The sequence below is a fragment of the Muntiacus reevesi genome, chromosome 4 (genome assembly GCF_963930625.1).
Source record: "Muntiacus reevesi chromosome 4, mMunRee1.1, whole genome shotgun sequence".
In the NCBI taxonomy this organism is placed as follows: Eukaryota; Metazoa; Chordata; class Mammalia; order Artiodactyla; family Cervidae; genus Muntiacus; species Muntiacus reevesi.
The window spans coordinates 146490582-146506121 of record NC_089252.1 but is presented as its reverse complement, the minus strand read 5'-3'; the positions used below and the strand labels follow the sequence as shown (position 1 = coordinate 146506121).

Genomic DNA, 15540 nt, shown 5'->3' with positions numbered 1-15540 from the left:
CGTGTGGGTTTTTCGTATATGTTTTTTACTATGTTGAAGTAGTTTCCTTCTAGTCCTAGTTTTTTTTTTTTTTTTTTAGTGTTTTTATCATGAAAGGATATTTGAATTTTGTCACATGTTTTTTCTGCATCAATTAAGATGATCATGTGGCTTTTTTCCCCTTCTTTCTGTTAATATGGTGTGTTACATTGATCAGTTTTCTTAAGTTGAACCATTCTTGCATTCAGGGAATAAATCCTATTTGGTCATGGTGTATAATTATTTTAATATGTTGCTGAATTTGGTTTGGTACTGTTTCGTTGAGAATTTTTGCATCAGTGTTCATAAGGGATATTGCTTTGTAGTTTTCATCTAGTGTCTTTGTCTAAGTATCAGGGTAATGCTGACCTCATAGAGTGAGATATTGTTCCCTTCTCATCAGCAGCTTTTTTTTTTTTTTTTAAGTTTGGCAGGAGTAAATGTTTGGTAGAATTCACTAGTGAAGCCAAGGCTTTTCTTTGTCAGGAGACTTTTGATTCGTGTTTCAGTCTCCTAACTAGTTAGATTTTCTATTTCTTCATGACAATATTGGTAGGTTTTGTGTTTCTAGGAATTTGAACAATTTCATCTAGGTTATACAATTTGTTGGTGTATGATTGTTCATAATATTCTCTTATAATCAGTAATGTACCCACTTTCATTTCTTATTTTAATACTTTGAGTCTTCTCACTTTTTTCTTAGTCCATCTAGCTAAAGGTTTGTCAACTTTGTTTTTTTTTTCCTTTGTTTTGTTTAGTCACTATGTGTTTGTGTTTCTTAGAGGTTGTTTTTTTTTCTTGTATTTTATTTCTAATTTCATAGCATTGTGATCAGAAAAGATGCTTGATACGATTTCAATTTTCTTAAATTTACCAAGGCTCATCTTGTGACCCAGCATGTGGTCAATCCTAGAGAATGCTCAGAGTACATTTGAAATGAATGTGTAGACTGCTGCTTTCGGATGGAATACTCTACAAATACCAATTAGTCCAACTACAAAGTCCAGCTAGTCTAAAGTGTCATTTAAGGTCTGCATTCCCTTATTAATTTTCTGTCTGGATGATCTGTCCATTGATGAAAGTGGAGAATTAAATGTTCCCACTATTATTATGTTACTGTTGATTTCTTCCTTTATGTGTGTTAGTATTTGCCTTACATATTGAGATGCTCCTATGTTGGGTACATATATATTTATAATTGTTATATCTCCTTGAATTGAACCCTTGATCATCATGTAGTGTTGAAACTGTTTACCTCTGGTTGGGATTTGAACCCATCTGCTGGAACTCAAACCCAGCCAAAACCCTGCTTGGAACTTGAACCCACGTGGCTGGGACCTGAACCCAGCCAAAATCCTGCTTGGGACTCAAACCCAAAACCCGTGGTACCTGGTTTCAGGGCCTAATAAAGCTCAGATTCTTAATGTCTCATCACAGAAAGAATTCAGTGAGAGACAAAGTGATAGGTAAGAAATGGATTTATTCAGATTCAGAGAGAAGCACGCTCCACAGACAGTGTGAGCCATGTCAACTTTGTTTTTATGAAGAACTAGCTTTTGGTTTTGTTGGTCTTCTAAGTCATGTAGAAAACAAAAAGAACAGTAACAAACCGTTGTTATAATAATACTAGCTTTTGTAGTTGTGCATGTATTTTACCTCTGCCAAGTTCTTTATTTCTCTGTGTGCCTTCAGAGGACCATCTAGTGTTGCTTCACTTCACCTTACAGGCCTCCCTTGAGCATTTCTGGTGGGGCAGGTCTGGTAGTCATGAACTCCCTCGTCTTTGTTTATCTGGGAATGTCTTAATTTATCCCTCGGTTTTGAAAGACGGTTTTGCTACATAGAGGATTCTTGGTTGGTGGGTTTGTTTGTTTTTTTCCTTTTAGCACTTTGAATATATCTGCCTACTGCCTTCTGGCCTCCTATGTTTCTGATGAGAAATTTGCTAATCTCACTGATGATCTCTTGTGTGTGATAAGTAACTTCTCTCATGCTGCTTTCTAGATTCTTTCTTTATCTTTGGGAAGTTTGGTTACAACGTGTTTCATCTTCTTTTAGAGGTTGTTAAGCTTCTTGGATGTTTATAGTCATGTCTTTCATCAAATTTGGAAAGTTTTCAGGCATTATTTCTTCACACGTTCTTCCTTCCCTTTCTCTCCTCTCCTTCTCCAGTTTATACAATGCATATGTTGGTTTGCTTGATGGAGCCCCACAGGTCCCTTAGGCTCTTCACTTTTCTTCAGTCTTTTTTTTTCTCTTCCTCAAACTCAACAATTTCAGTTGTGCTATCTTGAAACCCACTGGTTCTTTCTTCTGACTTCTCAGATCTCCCTTTGAATTCCTTCAGTGATTTTTTAAAAAAAATTTAACTTACTGTACTTTTCAGCTCCAGAATTTCATTTTTGATTTCTTTTTTTAGATCTAATTTTTTTTCTGTCTCTTAATTAATATTTCCATTTTGTTCATACTTTGTTTGCTTGACCTTCCCCACATTTTCCTTTAGTTCTTTGAACATCTTTAAGGCAGCTTTTTTTTTTTTGTTTTCATTTTTGAGGGGTGGGGTTTGGTTGTACTGAATCTTTGTTGCTGCATGGGCTTTTCTCTGGTTGCGGAAAGCAGGGACTACTCTCCTTTGTGCTCTTTTGTACTCTGCAGCTAGCAGGGACTAGTTGCATTGTGCAGGCTTCTCATTGCAGTGACTTCTCTTGTTGTGAAACACAGGCTTTAGGCACATGGGCTTCAGCAGTTGCAGCATGTGGGCTCAGTAGTTGGCAGCTCCCAGGCTCTAGAGCACAGGCTCAGTAGTTGGGGTGCACAGGCTTAGTTGCTCCATAGCATGTAGGATCTTCCCAGACCAGAGACCATGTCTCCTATGTTGGGAGGTGAATTCTTCACCACTGAAACACCAGGGGAGCCCAAAAATGCACTAGGCATTTGAGTAAAAAAAATCCTACTTATGGAAACTGCTAGTTAGGAACATATTAAGAATCCATGTTTACATAATTAAAATTAATCTTTGGATAAAAAAATAAAGGCTTTAATATATCTCCCAACAAGTCTTTCTCAGGGAAAGTTTCTATTGATTTATTCTTTTCCTTTGTATTGGCCATACTTTCTTATTTTTTTGTGTTCTTTGTGATTTTTTTGTTGAAAGCTAGACATTTGAATCTAATAATTTGATAACTCTGGAAATCAGATTCTCCCTCTTTCTCCAGGTTTGCTGTTTTTTGTTATTACTATATTTTAAAATTGTTGTAAGCTGTCTTTGTACCAAGGGTCAACCTAAGGTGTAAACTTAAGGTCTTCTCAAATCTTGTCTATGCTTTTCCCTGGGCATGCATGATTACTTTCAATTTTTTTCTATATATAAAGTTGTTTTTGAATGTCCTAGTCTTCGATGTCTGTCTCCTGAAAGGGAATAAAGAAAAATGAAGTGGGGAGGAAGGGTTCCACCACTTTAATTCCCCTAAAGGAATTAAACTTCAACCAGAGGGGGAGGGGCTTGGAACAGTGGGAGGAGGTGCAGCATCAGTGGCTGCCTGCCTCTGTCTATACCTTTGCTGTGAAAGGCAGCAGTCAGTGACCACGACACAGCTCCCAGATATTTGGAGGACAGGGTCCTTTTTGCGTACCCTGACTCCAGCAAGCTATGTGCCAGCTGCTCCAAGAACAGGTGCACGGCTGCCTGTTCCCTAACTGGGGGTGGGGGGTGAGTATCTGCTACTGTGCTCAGAACTGAAATTGACTGAAATTAACTGCAATTTATCATCCAAGTCTTCTCCTGGAAATTATAAGCCTTCAGTAGACTCCAGACTTCCAAAATAGTTAGACAAATTCTGCCAGTGTAATTGTTGTCTAGGTGAGGAGACAGATTTCTGATGCAAAATCCTCTGCAGTGCAGATTTAATTTATCTTTATTAAACTGAAGTTTCACTTCATTCCATATGTTTATAAGCACACCAGTTTTTCTATTGGATTATTATTTTGTTTGTTTAAGAGCTTTCTCTATTTCTTTGTATATATTACACTTTTTTCACATTTTGTAATTTATCTTTCAATTTTTCTTATAGGGAGTTTTGTTATGCTTTGCTGTTTTATTTTTATGTGTTTGAGTTTATCTTAAGTATTTTACATAGTTATTTTAGTCAGTGGTTCAACATATACAAAAACGTATTCAGTTTCTGGAAGAGCAAATGAGAAATTGGTAACATTGCCTGTGGGTAGCTGGCGTCACCTCTCTGGATTGTCGGGGTCTTCTTTTTCTTTTCTTTTTTCAAATCTTTAATAACCATTAGAGCAAAAAGAAGAAAAGCAAGCCGAAACCTGCAGCAGAACCAAGTAACAGTATCCCAGATTCCAATAAATCAGTTTCCGTTCAAGAGGAACAATCTGTGCCCTCCTCAGAGAAAGGTGGTATTAATGGTTATCATGTCAACGGTGCCATTAATGATACCGAGTCTGTGGACTCACTCAGTGAAGGTATGGAGACACTTTCAATAGAAGCCAGAGAACTGGAGGATCCTGAGTCTGCCACATCAGAAATGCTAGATAGAACCGGTGAGTATATTAACAGGTCCTTGGAAAGTTCCATTCTACTGAAAAATAGAGGGGCTTCTTGGTTGAGAAAGCAATCAATAAATTAAATCTAGTTAGTTTTTTAATTTTGTTACTTATGTGAAAGAGTCACATTTGGTAATTATCAAAGGCCTAGAAAAATATAATTCTTATTCCATTGTTTCATATTTTAATTTTAGTCTAAATCAGCCTTGTGGAAATCTTCTAATTTAATAGTTCTGTAATACTTAGAGATTACAGAAGGTGACCTTAGGTGTTTTTTAACTTCACATTTATTAAAGGAAATGATGATCATGAGTTGATATTGATGTTATTATTCCAAGACTCAACACAGTAAGGAATATATAAGCATAATTGTAATCCCATGGCTTTCATTAGAAGTAGACTGTTGGTTTTTATAATCTCACATTTGTTTTTTAATAAAGAATTAAGATTAGTATTAGTTGTAAATTCAGATAGCTTGTACATTTTGTTTCATTAACCATTTTGATGAGTACTGGAAAGATATTGGGAATATATTTTTAAAAATAGGCTTTTTAATTACTTGTTTGTTAATCTAGTTCTCTTTGCTCTGTTGCTGCTGGCTTTATAAATGTAATGCCATTTTTTAAATTATGCTGTATATTTCAGATATTTTTTTATTGATTATTTCAAGCACACACACGTACATACAAAGACTTAGAAAAAAACATAGCACCTCAAACAAACCATAGATAGTCAGTGGCCTCTCTTTTTTTCTGAACTAGCTTTCCTTTATTTCCTAACTCTTTGCCCTTTCTATTTCCTCAAGCTTTTAAAACTCTTCTTTCTTTCCCTGGGACAGTGTAGAAATCTTTTCCTCAGAATAACTTAACAGAAGCTTGTCAGGTGGTGATATTGACTCTTCACTTGCTTGTGACCAGAACTGCAAGGAAGTTATTAACAAGGTTCAGGGAATGAGCTAGCCTGTCTGGAGATGGGTTAATAAAGAATCCTTCTCTCCAGTTAGTGTGCCTTCTGAGCTAAGCCAGATGATACTCACAGCCCCACTGACTCTGCTCTTTGTCCTGTTTTGTCAGTTGATTCTATTCACAACCTTTTAAGAGGCATTGTTTTGCTGCATTTTTACCTTTTTACTTCATGTGTACTTAAAGACTCCTTTATTTACCCCTAAACTCTACTCTAAAATACTGGCCTCTTTATTTGACAGGATCCATGCTGGAGAATGGTGTCTCTGATTTTGAGTCCAGATCTTTGACTATGCACTCTACTCAGAATTCTCAACAAAATAGGAACGCTACCAAGTCTCTCTCGAGAACTACTGTAGGACCTCAGCTTTCAAATCTAGCCATGGAAGATGTTCCCCTCTCTTCCACCAACAAAAAGCTTGGTAAATCAAAGACCTTCCTTTGAGAGAAAGCAAAAAGAATCTGTGTTTTTAGCTAGAGAGAGCAAATTATCTCTTTGTTCTCATAGATAAGGTTTCAGAAGTGACTATCCATGATGATCCAGCCTTTCCCCAGTTTTGTGTACACAGTTGGAGTCTGATAGTAGTATAATGCCATACAGTCTTGAGACAACAATAGTGGTCGTTTTTTGTGAATGAGGGTCAAACTCTGCGGCTAGCATGACGTTTCTGCTAACATTAGCCTTCGTTTTATTTGCTTTACTACAACATGTCTGTGCTATTTCCTTCATTTTTAACTCCAGGTTGATTCAACAGTAAAAAGCTTTGCCATCTCTGAAATGATATTTTGAAGAAATATTTTAATTTCTCTTTTCAACTTCATGCTTTTACTAATACCTGTCAGACTGTAGCTTTAAACAAGGTCATTTTCTCTTAAGTAAATCCGTAGCATTGATTGATGGTAGCCATTTGCTGTTTTTTTTTTAAGTAACTATAATAGTTATTTAAATAATCAGCCAATAATTAGATAGAAGATAATAGCCCTTCTATCGTCCATTTAAGGATGGCAGTCCACTTACCTGAACAAATGAAACAGAAAAATGTAAAAGACCCTTGTAACCTGTAGCTCTGTATTGAATTATTTATACCGCATGAGCCAAATTTAATTATTGAGGCTCTCTTTTTTCATCTTTCTAACAGAGCCCTCAACTTGTCCAGAAAGGCAAGTCTGAGAGTATTTAGTCAAGCAAAAATAAAGGAACAGTGCTTGAAAGCTTTTAGGTAGATTTTAAAACAAATCAGGTTGAGATGAGAAAGGATTTAAATTAAAGATTGAAAATCTGTGTCTTGGCACTTTATAAATTTGTTAGATCAGTTATTCTAACTACCAGTCATAACAGCTTTGTCATTAGTGAATATAAAAAGGTTACAATAGAATTCTCAGAAACTGGTTAAAATATGTTGGGTAGGTAAATATGCTTCATCTTTATCTACAGTGTTGACTTACTTAAAATGCTTCAAACTGTACTATCAAGAGAGAACTTTATCAGTTTTGTAATATCTACATGGTGAATTGTATTCTACTAAATCCTGTTATGTAGGGAGTTTTGAAAATTTGGTACCAACTCAAATAGTTTTTCATTTTGGGTTCTTTTTTTAGTCTTTTTCTCTCTGTGCTTAATTTCATTATGGATAGTTTCTAAAATTACTGTCTTCAAATTTATTCATCTTTTTTCTCTAAGTTTTTAATCTGCTATTAATCCAATTCAGTGTATTTTTCATCTCTGATTTTTTTTTTCATCTCCAAAGATTCTGTTGGAATCTTTTTAAATATCTTCCATGTGTCTCCTTAACAGATTATACTATTCCTCCGCCTTCTTGAACATGTGATATTTGATTATATTAGCTGTTTTGATGTCCTTACCGACTTGATTCTACATCTTTGTCATTTCTGCACCTGTTTCTGTTAATTGATTTTTCCCTGCATTATAGACCAGTCATATTTTTCTGCCTCTCGTAATTTTTTTATTAGATGCCAGACATTGTGAATTTTGCTTTGTTGATTGCTAGATATTGTCATATTTCTTTAAATATTCTTGTGATTTATTCTGGAACTGTTATTTGGAAACAGTGTGCTTGCTTGCTTAAGCTTTGTTAGTAGAAGTAGCGCAGCCTTTAGTCTCAGGCTAATTACTGAGGCAGCCCCTGTAAGGACTCTGCCTGGTGCCCCACTGTGCTTTTGTGAACACAGACTATTCCTGGTCTGGGTGAACTCTTAGGATTATTCTACCTGCTCCTTTCCAGTGGTTCTTTTCCCTGTTTTGGGTTGTTCTGCACATGCATGCACTCAGAATCCTCTGTGGATCTTTGTACAGTTTTTTCATTGCTGGGTAGCTTTCTCCTCTTCACTGTTCTACCCTGAGAATTCTAGCCATCTTAGCCTCTTTGAACTCTCAACTCTGTCCCCTCAATTCAAGGAGATGTGCAGACTCAACTTAGGATTTCTCCTCCTTGCATTGCAGCCTGGAAACTCTCTTATGGCAGCAAGTTGAGGCCATCTTAGGCCTCACTTTTTTTGTTTTCTGTGTTCTTGTGGAGGGTGGTAAGAAGTACTGCATATTGTTCATTGTCTGAAAACCATTGTTTCATATATTTTGTGTATGTGTGAAGTTTTTTAAGACAGGAAGGTAAATCCAATTCCTATTACTCCATCTTGGCCAGGATACTTAAAAAAAAAATCTATGAAAAATTCAGTTTTTTTGTTGAGGGTGGCCATTTAGGAAGCATTCTTAGTTATGAAGACGTTAGTTACGTTACATGCTTAGGTATTCAGATCCAATTTTCAAGTTACCTATGTTCTTTTTTTTATTGGGGTTCTTTCCAAGGTTCTAATATTGAAAAATCTGTGAAAGACCTCCAGCGCTGCACAGTGTCTCTTGCACGATATCGAGTTGTAGTTAAAGAAGAGATGGATGCTTCTATTAAGAAAATGAAACAAGCTTTTGCCGAATTGCAGAGCTGGTAAGTTAAGTTGCATTTTGTATCGGTAGCATGAAAATGATAAAGATGGTTAACCATTCATCAAGTTCTTTAATTCCTAACTCTTAACTACTCTACACAGTGGAGGAAGACTTAAAAATACTATGCTATGTTTTGCTTTCTGCTTCATTCTGTTTGTGGTCACAGTTTGAGAATGAGTTGTAGAAGAAACTCATGCTTTAGGAATGAACCTAAGGTTAATATTGTTTGGAAAGGGACAAGTAATTATAGAGTAGGTCATGCTCCTTTACATTAGGGTCTGTCTTTTAAACCAGGAACCTGTAACCAATGACATGATGTTTTTGAACAAATCAAAATGCCAGCAAATTTGGAAAACTCAGCAGTAGCAAAAGGACTGGAAAAGGTCAGTTTTCATTCTAATCCCAAAGAAAGGCAATGCCAAAGAATGTTCAAACTATGGCACAGTTGCACTCATTTCACATGCTAGCAAAGTAACGCTCATTATTCTCCAAGCTAGGCTTCAACAGTACGTGAACTGAGAACTTCCAGATATTCAAGCTGGATTTAGAAAAGGCAGAAGAACCAAAGATCCAATTGCCAACATCCACTGGATCATAGAAAATGCAAGAGAATTCCAGAAAAACATCTACTTCTGCTTCATTGAGTAGGCTAAAGCCTTTGATTGTGTGGATCACAACAAACTGGAAACTTCTTAAAGAGATGGAATCTCACCTGCTTGCCTCTCACCTGCCTCCTGAGAAACTTATATGCAGGTCAAGAAGCAACAGTTAGAACCAGACATAGAACAACGGACTGGTTCCAAATTGGGAAAGGAGTACATCAAGGCTGTATATAGTCACCCTGCTTATTTAACTTATATGCAGAGTACAACATGAGAAATGCCAGGCTGGATGAAGTACTAACTGGAACCAAGATTGCTGGGAGAAATATCAATAACCTCAGATAGGCAAATGATACCACCCTGATGGCAGAAAGTGAAGAGGAACTGAAGAACCTCTTGATGAAAGTGAAAGAGGAGAGTGAAAAAGTTGACTTAAAACTCAACATTCAGAAAATTAGGATCATGGCATCTGGTCCCATCACTTCATGGCAAATAGATGGGGTAACAGTGGAAAGAGTAACAGACTTTATTTTCTTGGGCTCCAAAATCACCGCAGTTGGTGACTGCAGCCATGAAATTAAAAGATGCTTGCTCCTTGGAAGAAAAACTGTGACAGACATAGACAGTATATTAGAAAGCAGAGACATTACTTTGCCAACAAAGATCTGTATAGTCAAAGCTATGGTGTTCCTAGTAGTCATGTATGGATATGAGAGCTGGACCATAAAGAAGGCTGAGCATGAAAGAATCAATGCTTTTGAACAGTGGTGTTGGAGAAGACTCTTGAGAGTCCCTTGGACTGCACGAAGATCCAACCAGTCAATCCTAAAGGAAATCAACCCTGAATATTCATTGGAAGGACTGATGTTGAAGCTCCAATACTTTGGCCGCCTGATGCGAAGAGCCGACCCATTGGAAAAGACCCTGGTGCTGCGAAAGATTGAAGATAGGAGGAGAAGGGGATGACAGAGAATGAGATGGTCGGATGGCATCACTGACTCGATGGACATGAGTTTGAGCAAGCTCTGGGAGTTGGTGATGGACAGGGAAGCCTGGCGTGCTACAGTCCATGGGGTCGCAAAGAGTGTGACACAACTGAGTGATTGAACAACAACAGCAACATTAATATAAAGTAGAAAAGATGTCTTTGTTTTCCTCCCTCCTTTCATCCTTCCTAATGACCCCACTCTAGTGGTCTCTTCTGTGCTCTATTATTAATCATTGATTTATTTTAATTTTGTATTTTTTAAACTTGCTTAAAGAAATTCTCATATCTTAAAATGTATTAATATGTGTTCTGTAGGTGAAATAGGGTTTTGTAGCTAAAGTGATTTGAAAAGACCTAAATTTTCTTTACTACTGGACTTCTTGATGCGTCAATGCTAATATGCATTGTGAATTTACAAGAGGGAGCTATACTATGCTGTTTCTCAAATATATTTGATTATGGAATCTTTGGGAGGAGAAATATATTCTACTTTTCTTCTCAACCATTGAAGCTGTTTTAATTATTAGATATTAAAGTGGTAACTAACTTTTAAATCATAACTCTTTGGGGGAGATATTTTCATTTAATAATGGACTTTTTTTTTTTTAAAGGACCAAATTAAGTAACATGACAGGAAGACAAGCAGCTAGGTTGATATTTGGGGATATGAGACTGTCCATACTGCTTGTTTTTAACACTTTCAAGAATCTGAAATGTGAGAGGAAGTTTTCATGAACAGAGAGAACCTACACCACTCTTACTCCCAACCATCCATCCGTTTTCTTGATTGTCTGGACGCTGTTCCCTGAGGTCATATTCAGCTATGTCTCTGTTCACAAACTTAGTCTGGTACTTCATGCCACAGTGGACAAAAGACAGAGGGAGAGTGGGTAGCCTCAGTCCTCCTGTTTTGTGGAATTGGAGAAGGGAATGAATTAACAGAGGTAGAATAAAGCCTCCAGAAAGTTTCTGACCTCTGTTTTTACCAAAGTATAGAATGATCCATGAACTTTAGAATAGATCATCATCTGCTCATCTACCCATGGGTAGATGAATCCCAAGTTTGCCCTTTCATGTTTTATAGCTAGAAATTTAATATCAAATCTTCTGTTTTCTTATATACATTTTTACTCCAGCCAGATTACGTGTCTCAGAATTTAACATACACATTTCCTCTTTCATACGCTCCTTAATGCTACTTTTCCAACCTAGTAATGCTGTCTTGTATCTTTGTACTTATCTAAATCCAACCAGCTCTCCCAAATTCACGTTAACTCTGACTTCACCTGTTTTTCTAGGTAACTGATTTCTCCTCTTTCTGACCCTCTGGGAGAAAGCCCCATGCCCTTTACCCTGGATTATTATCATATCAGATATTATTAGTTTAAGAATAAAGAACTAAGAGTAGAACATCACAACTTTGCCTTGACAAACTTCCAGTCTCCATGATTGTTTACTTTACTGACTACTTTAGCCACAGGATCTGATTCCATTCAGAACCAGCTTGAACCCGGAAATACAGTTCCGGGAGAGAGACTTACGAGTCCTCGTTGACTTGGAACCCAGCCAGGGGGAGCCTCCTTTAATAAATGACAAATGAAGTGGTTTCCTGCCTAGAAACTGTGTATTTAGGATTGATTAGCAGGTGTAGCAACCAGGTCAATTTAACTTGAGGAAAGAGATTACCTGCACTTTCCTGCTAGTGTAAAGCCTTCTCTCTGGCTGATTGGGTCTTTAAACTGGCTTATTTCCATGCCCCTTGTAGTTGCTACTTCAAGATATAATTGGCAGGTGAGCTAACTCCTTTTGGCACTGAACCAGAGCTTGGAGTTAATGTCACTTAGAAAGCCATTTTTTGTGTTGCTTATGTATAAAAGAAAAGAAAAGGGTTCTAACAAATTTGCAACAGTAAGATTGCATTACACCTGACCGGGCACTAGGGGAATTATACGGATAAGTGCTTTCACACTGGGGCCAAATGAAAGCTGACATTTACCTGTGGGGAGGTAAAAGCAGCAACTTTCCAGGATGTTAAACGTCAAACCTGTCCATATTAGTGATCCAGTAATAATCATCACTAGACCCAGGTTTACTTTTCTTGTTAATTAATAAAATCTCTGACACATTGTTGGAGCTCCTAGTTGACTTAAAGTTTAAGTCTGTTAGGGAGCAGGATATGAAGTGGAACTTGAAGCTAGAGTGTGTAAACTATTTTGAACGGTTGTCATTGTATGTCATTGCAAAGGATACACACTCAGCCTGCCTTTTAAATAAAGTTTCTGTTTTATTGAAAGTCAAAAGGTTCTTATTAAAAGAAGAAAAGTGGTGAGAAATTTGAGATTCTGCAACACATGAAGTCAATATAAGCCTGTGCTTAAGACTGAAGTTTTTCCTGGCTGATTCCTTATTCACCTTAGAAAAGTTACTTCCTTTGATTTGAGCTTCTCTTTTCTTCTTATATTAAACTATCACTAGTCTTAACAAATGTTTTTAGATCCTCAACTTTAAAGTTAATCTATAGAGATGCTGAAAATTCAGAAAATCATTTTATGAACAAAAGCACTTTCAAAAATGTCTAAAAACCATAGAGATAAAGGAATAGGCTACTGTTATAATGTGTTATCAAAAAGGTACCTAGCACTCCTTAGTTTTAAATTATTCTTCAGTTTTTGCATGTTTAGTACATTAACATCTTATTTCTACTAGTATTTGGCCTCCATGGTTCTTGGTAGTCTTTGACTTAAAATTCTAATGCGTTTGAGTCCATTGTAGTGAAGTGGATGAACCTAGAGCCTGTTATACAGAGTAAAGTAAGTCAGAAAGAGAAAAATGTCACATATTAACATATAGATATATGAAATCTAGAGAAATGGTACTGGTGAACCTATTTTCAGGGCAGGAATAGAGATGCAGATGGACAATACGGACTTGTGGACGCAGCAGGGGAAAGAGCGGATGGGATGAATTGAGAGAGCAGTACTGACATATATACACTGTCACGTGTGAAATAGATGGTCAGTGGGAAGCTGCTGTGTAGTACAGGGAGCTCAGCTGAGTGCTCTGTGATGACATGCAGGGGTGGGATGGGGCTGGGTGGGAGGGAGGCTCAAGAAGGAGGAGATACATGTGTACATATAGCTGATTCACACTGTCGTACGGCAGAAACTAGCACAACATTATCCTCCAATTAAAAATAAATAAATTTAAAATAATTCTATCTCTTTAACCATCTGAGAAAATGACTAAGTAGCATACAAAACAAACAGGTTCCCTTCCAAACATGTTTAATCATACTGTCCAATTTCTTCGTGCTGATTTCTGTCCTGTGAAGAGGGAGCCTTAATTTTTACTTTACGGTTAAAAGGAATTTGAGTCTTAGGTTAAGCTGTTTGCCTAACATGACATCATATTTAAGTTGCAGGCTCAATATTTGAATCTATGTATTCTGACTCCCAGTAACCTATGATCTTCATCCCACCCATCATCATTGGTGGCTCACTTCTGCACTAAAGCTGGAAGAGAGACTCTTGGTGCATGTCTCACGCATGGGTTTGATTCCTAGTTCCCACACCAGGAATCTAACTGTGCCCCTCTGCAAATTGCTGCTATTTCTTTTTCCCAAAACATATTGTAAGATATCATCAAGTCATATGGGTCTCTAGCATTACTTTAGAATTGAGATGCTCTTTGAGCCCAAATGTGTGTATCATACTCATAAAACCAGTGTTGGGAGTACAGAGTTTTATGAAGCACATGAAGTGTCATTAATTCTGCCAACAAAAGCTACTAAAAATTTTCTGTTTTTTTGGTCGTTTTATATGAGAAGGAGGAAGTGTCTTCAGAAAAATAAAGGTGTTTTCATTGACTGGGCTTTGCTTGGATTTCTGCTTTAGTGGAATTAGAATAAATAGGTTTTAGATTTTCAGCAAATAAAATCAAGTATAAATGTTTTGTAAGAACATTATTGAGTGGTTTAGAGTATAAACCCTTGAAATAATTAGTTGGCTCAACAGTTGCTAGAATTGTTTCTGTTATAACATTGTTTTCTAATGTGGCTGGGCCTTCCCAGGTGACACTAGTGGTAAAGAACCCGCCTACCAATGCAGGAGATATAACAGACATGGGTTCCATCCCTGGGTCGGGAAGATCCCCTGGAGGAGGAAATGGCAACCTACTCCAGTACTCTTGCCTGGATAATCCCATGGATAGAGGAGCCTGGCAGGCTGCAGTCCATGGGATCGCAAAGAGTCGGACACAAAGAAAGCAACTGAACATGCACTAATGCAACAGTCATAAACAAATGATAGTTAATAGTTTTTTGGAACCAAGAAATTACTGAAGGTAATAGTATAATCAGTAAGCTACATGCTAAAAATATTAATTGAAGGGCCTGCTTTAAATGATGGACATATAATGTATCTTAGAGATATGAGTGGTGATGCTACAGGGACAACTGTTTTGACCAAGTAAATTAAACAAAAAGCTTTAGAGTAAGTTGAGGAAATGGGAAGATGGTAAAAAAAGTCTTGGTAAGGAGGGAAGGAAATACAGAACATTCAGACATTTACCAGTCTTTTTCCTTAACAGTGACAGGACATCTAAAACCATCCTTTGTGATCAAAGACAGGAAATTCTGTGTGCTGTATAAGGCCCAGGCTTAGTAAGACCTCGTGTCTTTCTAAACAGAGTCCCAATGATATTTAGCAGAATTTCATTAGTGGTTTCTGAGTCTAGTGTATCAGATGCTCATCATGGCGTGTTTCCATTCAGAAAATTCGCAGAACAGTTGCAAGCTTAGTACCCTCATGTCCTGAGTGAGCAAGGTAACAACAGAAAGTCTGGTGGTGTGAATGAGCTTCTCATCACTCTGAAAGTACTCATTGCTCATAGTTATGGCATCTAAAAAACTGTTAACCTCAAACCACAGGTACTTTTGAATCTCTCGGCCACAGATTCCTACTGGCACCACCACAGCTTAGGAACAGATGGAAAACTTTAGCTAAAGTTTCTTCATTGTCAGAAAGTTATATTACATTAAATTACTACCTTTAATTGTGAAAATTGCCTCTGCTCTTTCTCTTATGCTTAGCCACTTTCCACTTCTGAACCCTTCTCACTTTTTCTGTTGATTTTGTGATGCACATGTTTCCACAGCTTAAACTTTCAGAACACAGAAAAGCTGAAGGGGTAGTACAGTGATCAATGTCTTTGCCATGTGTGTGTGTTTTGGTAGAACCATTTGGAAGTTGCAGGCATCATGACATGTCATCCCTAAATGCTTTAGCGTTAACTACCTAAAACATAGTCATTCATCTATACAACTGTAGTACATTATGTGATATACTTTTAAGAAAGTTCTTACAGTGTTTGTGTTGGTCTCAGCCTACTTTGGTGATGCCATCAGCTAGTAGTGCCTGAGGGCACTCACCTGGGCCCTGTACTACTTGTGGC

At 37.2% G+C, this 15540-nt stretch overlaps 1 protein-coding gene across 3 annotated transcripts in view; it reads left to right on the top strand.

The window, feature by feature from the left end:
* The window catches only part of SPATS2 (spermatogenesis associated serine rich 2), a 149369-nt gene that overhangs the window by 118176 nt on the left and 15653 nt on the right, over window positions 1-15540 (top strand). For all 3 annotated transcript variants that reach the window (XM_065934489.1, XM_065934491.1, XM_065934490.1), the window contains exons 6-8: window positions 4314-4575; window positions 5783-5962; window positions 8365-8500. In XM_065934489.1, coding sequence (XP_065790561.1) covers window positions 4314-4575; window positions 5783-5962; window positions 8365-8500 — 578 coding nt within the window. The remainder of the gene's footprint in view (window positions 1-4313; window positions 4576-5782; window positions 5963-8364; window positions 8501-15540) is intronic.